The sequence below is a fragment of the Teleopsis dalmanni genome, chromosome 2 (assembly GCF_002237135.1).
Source record: "Teleopsis dalmanni isolate 2A chromosome 2, ASM223713v2, whole genome shotgun sequence".
In the NCBI taxonomy this organism is placed as follows: Eukaryota; Metazoa; Arthropoda; class Insecta; order Diptera; family Diopsidae; genus Teleopsis; species Teleopsis dalmanni.
In genome coordinates this window covers 78,235,066-78,246,170 of record NC_051847.1, presented here as the reverse complement: position 1 = coordinate 78,246,170, position 11,105 = coordinate 78,235,066, and the positions used below count along the sequence as shown (strand labels likewise).

Here is an 11,105-nt window from a genome sequence, read left to right as displayed (position 1 = left end):
GAAACAATTCCCGCGGCTGCGAGACTCCAGAAATCTCTATAGAAAGACCACTCAAATAGCCTCTCTACACTAAAGAAGACTGACGAAAGCTTTACGGAAAGCCTGGAAGAAATGGGACAGCTTTTGCTAGACACTCATTTTCCAGGCTGTGATATGTATACTGAGACTACGGAAACCATCGAGGATACTCGTTTCTTGTTGGTTACATGAAGAGATCTTTCACTGGCTCGTAAAATCTTCACAGTCAGTAAAACTAAATAGGCCATTTTCACCTTCAGCCCATTTAAATCACCTGGTATCGACAATATACAACCGTGTCTTCTTCAGAAAGGTATTGATATATTAGCACGGATATTAACAAACGTATTAAGGATAAGTCTAGAGCTAGACGTGATACCTAAATATTGGACGAAGGCTAGGGTAGCTTTCATACCGAAAGCAGGCAAAAAGGCGGACCACACGCCAAAAGCTTTTCGGCCCATTAGCCTTACTTCTTTCCTGCTTAAAGCAATGGAGAAGATTCTAGATCAATACATCAGGGAAGTCTATATTAAAGCTTCACCTCTACATATTGAACAGTATGCTTATCAGTCGGGCAAATCGACCGACACCGCTATACATAGTCTGACGAGTAAAATCGAGAAGGCTTTAGACGGTAAGGAAATAGCTCTCTGCACATCGGTTGACATTACAGGAGCTTTTGATAATGCAACATTCAGATCAATTGAGGCAGGAATGGTCAGGAAAGGAATACATAGACTGATCATAACATGGATTCTCAATATGCTGAAAAATAGGACGATAATCTTTGAAATGGGGACGAAGAGATTAACTGTCAAGTCAACCAAAGGATGTCCTCAAGGAGGCGTTCTTTCGCCACTCCTATGGCTATTGGTCATTGACGAACTCCTACAGTCTCTTAGTGACCTCGGATATGAAGTTCAGGGCTTTGCAGATGATCTAGTCATCATGGTTAGAGGCAAATTTGACTCCACCATATCCGATCGTATGCAACTAGCTCTTGATATCACTCAAAATTGGTGTCAAGAGAAAGGACTCTCGATTAATCCGAATAAAACAAATGTAGTACCCTTCACCAGAAGAAGGAAGATGAGTCTAGGGACCTTAAAGTTAGGGGACACTGACTTAATACTATCTGAGGAAATGAAATATCTAGGAGTAATTCTAGATAAAACTCTTACTTGGAAAAACCATTTATCATATATAACTGGCAAAGCTCTAAGAGCAACTTATGCGTGCCAAAGACTGTATGGTAAAACATGGGGTCTGCGACCAAAAATGATGGCTTGGTCGTACAAGACCGTAATAGTACCGATGATCACCTATGCTTCTTTGGCATGGTGGCCAAAGGTAAATCAGACGAAGGCTAAGATGACTCTCAATAAGATTCATCGAACAGCCTGTCTAAGCGTAACGGGAGCAATGAGAACGTGCCCCACAGAAGCCCTAGCAATGCTCACTGGACTCACCCCATTACACATTACAGTTAAAAGGACTGCGACCAGTGCTGCACTAAGGCTTCCTTATCTAGGTAATCTTAAAGAGGGCAATCTGACAGGACACGCAAAGATTCTAGATGAAATCTGGAATTCTCCGTGCCTTAAGGTCTTCGACAAGATGAATAGAAAATTAGCTTTCTCCAGGGAATTCGAAGTGGTCATTAGTGACCGATCAACTTGGAGAAATAATAAAATAAACTTAAAGCAGGGCTCTCAATTATGGTATACTGATGGGTCCAAAATGGATAATGGCAGTGCAGGAGCAGGAGTTATGGGACCAAACTTCCGTAAAGCAATCGCAATGGGAAAAACTGCTTCCATTTTTCAGGCAGAGGTCCATGCCTTAGAGCTTTGTGCAAGAGAATGCATACGTAGGGGCACCCGAGGTACCAACATATGCATTCTATCAGACAGCCAAGCAGCTCTAAAATCTTTAGCAAAATCCTTATTCCAATCAAAGCTGGTTTGGGAATGCTTTCAACTTCTCAACACCCTAGCATCGAGGAACTATGTTACTCTTATGTGGGTACCGGGACACGAGGGGCATGAGGGCAATGAAATAGCAGACATATTAGCAAAGAAGGGTGCATGTACTCCTTTCATTGGGCCAGAGCCCTTCTGCGGGGTAACAAATAGCTTCACAAACAACTTATTATGTGAACGGGAGAAACAGCATCTACTTGAATACTGGAGAGCCCAAACAGGCATGCGACAGTCAAAAAGATTCATTGATCCTGAACACATCAAAGTTGATGCTATCATCAACCTTAGCAGAAATGATATCAAAATCTACACTGAACTTCTTACAGGGCACTGTAGACTTAATTACCACATGAAGATTATAGGTGCGGTAGAAAGTGATTCCTGTCGACTCTGTCATGCGGAGAAGGAAACATCAGAACATGTTCTATGCAACTGCCCAGCGGTGGCAAGACGTAGACTCGATTACCTTGGTAGCGGGATCCTGGTCCCAAATCAAATAGGTAAAATTAAGCCCACTGCAATTATAAGATTTATAAATAGTCTAAAATTGTCCTAGTTGGGCCTATAGGCGCACAATAGATCTTTTAGGTCGGGGTGCAGAAATAGCCTATTTTAAATAATAATACTATATTTAAAAAGTTGATATCTGAAAACGAAAAAAAGAAGACCAACGAATTACTAATTGAACGACCTGAGTTTTAGTAAAAGTACCTGAATCAAAAAATGGTAAGGTATTTTTTAAATCTTTACTAGTCTTGAATATTCTATGTTTTATATAGGAATTAGTGATATAATGTCAGATTTAATCAACTGCTAATTTCATAGTGCCTGGATACATTAACTGATTTCTCTAATTGCAACCGGATTTTCAATATTCTTTGCACAGTTAAGTTAATTCTTTGAGGATTTTCAGAATTTAATCTTTTCAAAGTCTGTGTCGGTATATCTATTTGGCAAGCTTTACATTTCATTGCAATGCTGTATGTGGTACTTTATTTAGATCTTGTAGTAAGGTGTAGTCGATCCATCCATATTTGTATTTAGAAACTAATTTCTCATAGGGATTTCTTCCACATATATGTCATGATGAATGATGTTTCTGGATTACTACTGGCGCAAGTTATTTCTTGATAGTCGTAGAATTGAAATTGAAGGAAAAAGTTTCAGTACCAAAGAATACCTTAAGATATAATGGGAGATATGCGTTTAAAAATTGTTGAAATGGAGAATCACTTTAAAAAAAATTAAACGTATTGGTTTCTGTATGCTACCACGAAGAGATGTGAGATTTGAAATTTTGGAAAAATCCATGCGTCAACTGTTTGATAGAAATTGATAGAACGTTTGATAGAATTTTTGGTATATTTATTATAATTTTTGAATAATATTTAATTTTTTTTAATTTATATTATTATTTATACTAATATTTAAATTTTTTTTCATTTTCTAGCAAAATTGGATATCAAATACAATATTTGTTGATAGTATCAAATGTAATGAGTACAACAAAAGTCTTGGTTATTTTGCTTACTGTGATTTGAAGCCGGTAAATAGAACAACGAAATATTTTTCAGTACGCGCCTTACTCCTGCAACCAATAACTAAGATGAATGCAAGTTGAGATATAAAATTTTTACTTTTTATTAAAAAAAAAAATCCATTTTAGGCCCATTTCACTATGTGGAAGAAAGCCAATGGTTACAAACCTTTTGTGATTAATATAACATTGGACGCTTGTAAGTATTTGGGTGGTAAACGTAATCCAACTGCAGATGTGTTTTATGATATATGGAAGTCTTATACAAATATTAATCACAGTTGTCCATATACGGTAAAACAGTGGTTTTCAATATCTTTAAAACTTTCTAAATAATTTTCATCGTTTTTCAGAGTGAGATGATTGTCGAGAAAGTACCACTTTATGGTTTCAAAGCTCCTTCTGCATTTCCTGAAGGAAATTACCGTGTTGATTTTGACATTGAAGCATATGGTAAACATTTTGCCGGCGTACAATTCTTTTTTTCCATAAAATAAATATTATGCCAAATATTCAGTTAACAAAATAATTCAATAAATAAGTTAAATTTTCTCTTTAAAACTACTTCGTATTTCTTCTTATATCTTTTCACCTTATATCTGTGTATTACTATTGTTCAAATTTCATTAGGAACATAAACTATTAATATAGAATCTCCATCGTTCTCTGTCAGATACTTTTCGCGAAATCGTAATTCGCGAAATGTTTTCGCAGTTACATTGAAAATAGCACGCCGCCATGTTATCTTCGGTCTCCCTCTTCTTCTACTTCCCTGCGGATTCTATTTAAGCGTTGTGTGACATATTACATCGTAACATTTCCTCAGACTGTGTCCAATCCAACTATACTTTTGTCTTTTTTTTATTATTCATATTTTCTTGTTCAGTTACTTACAATAGATCTTTAATTCTTATTCTCCTTGACCACCAGATTTTCAGGATGTTTCGCAGTCACCTGTTAGTTAAGGTCTGAAGCTTTTGTTAGAGTTTACGAACCATGTCTCGCATCCATTTATATAAACGAACCGATTTTACACAAGCAATAAAAATGCAAAAAAGAAAACTCAACGTTACGTCTATTGTTATTGCAAAAAAGAGTGGTGATAAGAGGTACCCCTTTATTTCCGAAGAAACGGTTCGCTTATTTTTTCTGCATGTAAAATTCTTGCTTTTGAGTCACTATATTGTGCTTTTAGAAGGTTTATATTTATCATGGGAATTCCTTTATCTTCAGGTGCATCCCAGATTGCACTTCTTAGGAGAGCATCGAAAGCATTTCAGAAATTTTAGAAATGTATGAAAATAAAATACAAAGGAGTGTTGTATTCGTTGTATTGTGTGATATATTTACACTACCTTACAGAAATCTTACAATGTTAACAGAGTAGATGTATTTAAGTCTGTCACTTAATATGTAAATGGAGTACTTAGGTGAATAAAACAAGATTTTTTAGAAGAACATCGTTTCATTAATAAAGCCAGGAACAATCTTTGCAAGGCAAACGTCTCGTCAACTACATTTAAATTTAGGATAAATAAACTGTTTTAAAGATGAATATAAGACAGAGTTTATGTATATGATTTTTAAAATACGTGGAGAACTTATATTTTGTACGAAAGCGGAGCACATTCTCAGTGTAGTTTATGAAACCTCAAAGTTACGGAAGTGGTCAAACATTTTATAGCAGATTGTCCAATTTTGCAGGAAATAAGTTTATTATATGTCAAAAAAATCTGACACAACACTATAGAACTATTAACCAGTTCCACGGGGAAAACTGGAAAGTACTTTACGGATACGTAACACTCGCACTCATCTATAGAAAAAGAATACTAGAGGAAAGTTTTTGAATTTATACTTAAGAATTAATAACAAATTGCAACAAAATTACATTTATTTAGATTAACGACACTCTAGTTATAACCTTTCAATAATTTCTAAACACCAAAAATGTGAAATTGAAAGAAAATAATAAAAAACTTTTCTACTACTAATTATATCCGTCGAGGAGACAAAGTTTTCTAGTGTTTGGTAATAGCATATATCGCCTTTGTGATGACAATGGTACGATATATAATACAGTTTTAATTCTCTCAAGGCATAAATTGAAAAATAAAAAATTAATTACATTGTATTAATCAACAAAAATAAATTAAGAAGGGTTCGAATAGAAATAAAAAGACAACAACAAAATCGTTACTTAATTTATTGAAATTTGGCTGACCATACAACGCTGTATGGTCGAATTTCTATGCGAATCCTTTCAAATAGTTTCTTTTCGTCATAAGGCACGTCCCTTTTGGGAAGGAAAAATTAACATGAAATAAGAAATTAATTTAAAGAATTAATAGGTATAATATTTATTATATTTTGCTATTGAAGTGTCTACTTTATGTATAGTCAATAATACTTTTTAAACACCCTGCAAACCATATATTTGTGTGTGACTTCCCGTTTTAAATCATATATAATCACAAAAATATTTTCCATAAATATTTTATTGACATCTTACATGTGTGATGCTGTGATACTCTGAACTTAATACTTATTTCATTTATGGTAAAAATGTCATAATTTTAAAGTGCTTCAAACTGTTTTTATCTATAAAATTGATTATATTTCTACTCCAGGTTGGAGGCAACCTCCATTTTCTGGTAACATACATTTGATTTTATCTCATTGAAATTATTTTATACTTCATCCAGTAGTGAATACAGGACAGTTGGTTTGGGTATCAGAGAAGGAGAAATATTTTTACTACTTTTTGATAAAATCTGAAATATTCAGTTTCGACATGCAATGTTGCGACTTAATACGGAGAATTGCATGCACTTTAAAAGCAACTGTGCAGATTAGATTTTACAGTCTTTAATCGGTGGCTAAAACTGCTAATCAACTTGCAATCTCTTTAAATCTATTCAATAAATCTACACGAGAAGTGTGCATTAAATAAATTTCAAGTATGAGTAATCAAATTTCATATAAAATCTTGAGGCAATTTAAAAAGGAATGCGTTCTGTTTTGTATTTATACTTAAAGAGAATCCAATATATAGAAATAGATTTGGAAATCTTTAATTTATATTTATTAAAATTTTTTAAATTGATTAAACATATCGAAAGTAATCAACATTTGTGACAAAATTTCTTTTGTGGCGTTAAAGTAAAGCTACATCGGGTTCTTACCGATTTTTCCAACCAGTTCTTGAGAATTTCAACACATCTATTATACATATTCTTCTTTTTGTTTAAAAAAATTAGATATGGAAAATGTTCTTAATGCAAAGATAAATGTTCCTCTTATAGATATAATAATAATTTAATGAAATATTTAAAAAAGATATCACTCCTATTATTAAATAACTGCATGTTAATGTAATATTGCATAAGAATTCGGCAGTAGAACTACTTCTAACAGAAGTAGAACGGTATAATCAGAATAGTGATAAAGACAAAAACCTGAACGCACAGGCTCGTTTTGCATTTTAAAAAAGTTTTTTAGGAGCATAAATTAATCCTATTTGAGAACAAAGCACTTTTTCGGAGCCTTCTTAAGAGGCGGACCTCTTAAGACACGAACTTCTTAAGGGACGAACTGAAAATAGCTTTCAGTCTTGCAAAGGAACGATGCCAATATACGAATGATCTTTCAAATGATCTTTCGGAAGGTTTTTGAGTGTGGTGAGCTGAAAGATCGTTGACAGAATTGCTCTGTTAGTGAGACAAAAGTCCAATGGTATTAGAGATTTTTTTTAGATTGAGTTTATGTATATAAATAACTTCTAAGCACTGCATGACTTCTAAGTTTCGCATGATGATTTATCAAAAATTATCTAAAATAAGATGTCAGTTCACAAATTAAATTACAACTATGTGATTGCCATAATGTTAAAGAAGATCTTGTATTAGTGCTTATGTTATGCACATTTATTACAGATATGCAATGTGTGTATATATAGTATATACTATATTTATATTATCTATACATATATTTACCCATTAATAGTGTTTATGTGCACTACACATTCATAGGTATGTGTAGTGTTTGATCTATTTATAGGTTTATGAAAGCAAAAAAATTTTTTAGTCTCAATACATTCTGTCCGAAGTTATGGCTTCAGCCAGAAGGCAATGCACGAATTTAGTCAAAGAAATATCGCATGCCAATAAGTCCATTAAAATATAAAATTTACTGCGAGTTATCCGTAAGCGATATTCAAGTCATAGTCAGTGTTTTCTAACCATAAAAATGGATTTGTTTGTGGTTTCCCAAGAGAAAACCACTTTAATTTACGCCCAATCCAGGGTGAACTTATAAATTTCAGAAATTTATGTTACAATTCAAGTTTGATTATTTTACGTTTTGTGGATTAAATTTTTCCAATTTAAAATCGAAAATTATTGCGACTGTTCCGCACTCTCGACAGATCAATTTCCTATAAACGAATTTGAATTTTATTCCTTTTTCTTTTTTATTTGATTTTTACTAAAGAGCAATCTCCGTTTGTGGTCTATGCGCAAAAGTTGAATATATCTGCGTTAAGCCGACCTGCGTTTACAATTCACCAAGTGCGCCCACACTAATCTGCAGACGCACATGCAGCTCCGGCTTAATGATGTCATTTTCATATCGGTTTCTTTAAAAAATGTGGAAAAAAAATAGTATCTTTATAACGAGGATACCAAAAACTGTTATTATTAAGATATTTGCAAACTAGTATCGAACTAACTATAGCAACTAGTACGCATGACAGTGTGGGCTAAGCGGCATAGCCTGTGGCAATTTGAGAATATTTAAGCCCAATCCAATATCTGTCATTGGCATTTTAACTTCATTGTGAAAACTTATGGAAAAACAATTTATGGAAATTAATCTGCGAATAAAAATTTGATCAGAAAAATTTCCTAAATGCCGTGTATCTTCTTATGATTTGAACATGAAAATCATAAATTAACTGCAATAAACTGCAACGCCAAATTTGCCAAGTACGGGTAACACTTGTTTTTTGTCTTGTAATTTCGTCATGAACAAGCGTTTTTGTGGTCTCAGTGGTCAAATGCGCAGCCGTGATTTTTATGCAGAGGATGGCTTCGCACACGTCCATGTTAAGTACTTCTCTCGGGTAATAAAATGTATTTTTCGGTTAATGCCGTGAAATATCTGCAGAAATCCACAAATCCATTCGATTTTGCTGCGGGCGCTGGTGGGTATGAGCGCGGATTTCTGCTGTTGATATGCAACCCGTGGTCACATTCGTACCTTGGAAGATTTGCAAGCTGTTGATAGCATTTGAAATGTGTTAAATGTGCAAATCAAGTATCATTCAGCGGAGTTGTCGACCAAGTCACTGAGGTGCAGTTGAGTGGTGGCAACATGCATTAAAGTGACACAGCAGACATTTATGAATGCGTTTAGCTGTTCTGGTGGTAACGGACATCACAAATGAAAATAATTTCAATAATTTTATATATTTTATTTGAATTTTATTTATTTCAACTGAATGTAAGACAAATTTAATATATAAATTTTGTTAATAAATAATTGAGATTTACGATTATGAGTTGACTCAGGAAAAGCTTATGTATTTTTAGAATGATGTGACTTTTTGTTGTTGTGATTTTGAATATGCTAGATTATCCATTTCCTGGTTCCAAAAATATGTGTAAATACTACATATCTACTTGTGATTTTTTTTGGGCACTACTATTGGGTTCACACCCAACACAATACAATATTATTTAGCAGGACAATCTCGGCATTGGTTCTTCGGCTCACCACAGTCAAAACTTTTTTGAAAGATCATTTGAAAGATGTTTCGTGTTCTGTCAGGCATGTTTTGAAACACGAATAGTTCTTTTTGATTAAAACAAAGGAGAAAGTTCTTATTGGTCTTGAAAGACAGAACGTACTTTTCGGTCTTGACAGACAAAAAGCTCTTTTCGGTCTTGACAGACAAAAAGCTCTTTTCGGTCTTTTGAAAGACTAAATGAAAGAAATGCCATTGAATAGATCATTTGATTGTCAGCTAAAATTTACTTTGTGTTTTTCGTGTGTAAGTTTTTATTTTTATAATAAATAAAATAAATAAAAATTAAAATAAAAATTATTAATTAAATAATTAAAATTTTTAAAAATGGAACAATTATTTCTAATTTTATTTTTCATACAACAGAAACGTCAAGGTATTGATATACTCTCTATAAAAATTTTAAAATATATATTTTATATATAATTTATATATTTTTTATAAATTTAAATTGAATTCATTTGTATTAAAATTAAATTTTTTACTTGTGTGCGATAGCGACTAACGGCTGTTTTTAATTTCACCACGTAAGCAATAGAACAATAGAACAAAATAATATTTGTGCCATAATAACAAAAATCTTTTAAACAGTCTTTCATATGATTTTTCCAAAATTTTTCGAAAGACTTTAAACGATCTTTACCAGTAGCTCGTTTATGTAACTTTCTCACTTCGTTTTCTCGAACGATTTTCTCACTTTTGACAATTACTCACTAGAAGTGTTTATGTAACTGTGGTGAATTGTTTTCTCACTTTTTTTCGTTCGAGTTTTTGTCACCTGTCAAATTGCTTGCGAGAAGTTTTGAATTTTGAATGAAAAAAAGTAAGTTAAAGTGAATAAATTTAAATTATTGGTACAAGTGCTATTTCCAAGCACTAAGCAACCTTTTAAAATTGTTTTATTTTCGTTCAATTTTTTCAAAAAACGTTCCATTTTTTCAAAAAACGTTCCATTTTTTCAAAAAACGTTCCATTTTCATCAGTTCCTCTCATCACACCATAACGTTCTCGTGTGGTGAATTTTTCATGTTACATAAACAGCAAACTCGAAAGAAGTGAGAAAAAGCAAGTGAGAACTTTTCGAAAGAAATCGTTCGAGTTTAACTCGAACGATTTACATAAACGAGCTACAGAATTACCATTAAATGTTATCTACGACACATTTCACAGTATTTAAGTTTTTTGATATATTTTTAATTGGCAAATAGGTAAATAGATGGCAATTTATCGGCCATAACTTGATGGATATGTATTTTCAAAGCGTTAAGAGACTAAAGACTGTTCACAAAAACAATATTTTTGGCGTTAGATCACGATAGATATTTTTGTCATTGCTGTGATGACAATGACATGATCTCGGAAGTTAATTCACAGCACAAAAACGTCACTATAAAATCTGTTGTATAACTTTTGGCACCATTATATTTTTCAGAGCCTTATCTACACTCTCAAGCTAGAAGAAATTGATGATTATATAGCTGTAGCAATGAGATTCGGGATATGGGCTAGCGATATGAGGCATCGCTTCTCAGAAAATATTAGAGAAAATACTCTAACATGTGTTAAAATATGAGTGAGTTTCATTGATGTTGCCTAACTGCAGATGTAAATCTGGAACCAAAATATTTAGGGCCTACAGCTTTCGCTGTCTTAACCAAAGTAGTGAAAGAAAGTATCTTGATGGTTGTGGTAAAAATTCAAATACGCGGGTAAAGTAACTGTGTTCATTTATATTTATTCAATGGAGAGTTACATTTTC

At 33.1% G+C, this 11,105-nt stretch overlaps 1 protein-coding gene across 1 annotated transcript in view; it reads left to right on the top strand.

The window, feature by feature from the left end:
• The window catches only part of LOC119674896 (uncharacterized protein K02A2.6-like), a 17,552-nt gene extending 13,515 nt beyond the window's left edge, over positions 1-4,037 (top strand). The window contains exons 4-6 of the mRNA XM_038086052.1: positions 3,454-3,549; positions 3,670-3,834; positions 3,894-4,037. Coding sequence (XP_037941980.1) covers positions 3,454-3,549; positions 3,670-3,834; positions 3,894-4,037 — 405 coding nt within the window. The remainder of the gene's footprint in view (positions 1-3,453; positions 3,550-3,669; positions 3,835-3,893) is intronic.
• Positions 4,038-11,105: the final 7,068 nt, after the last annotated feature.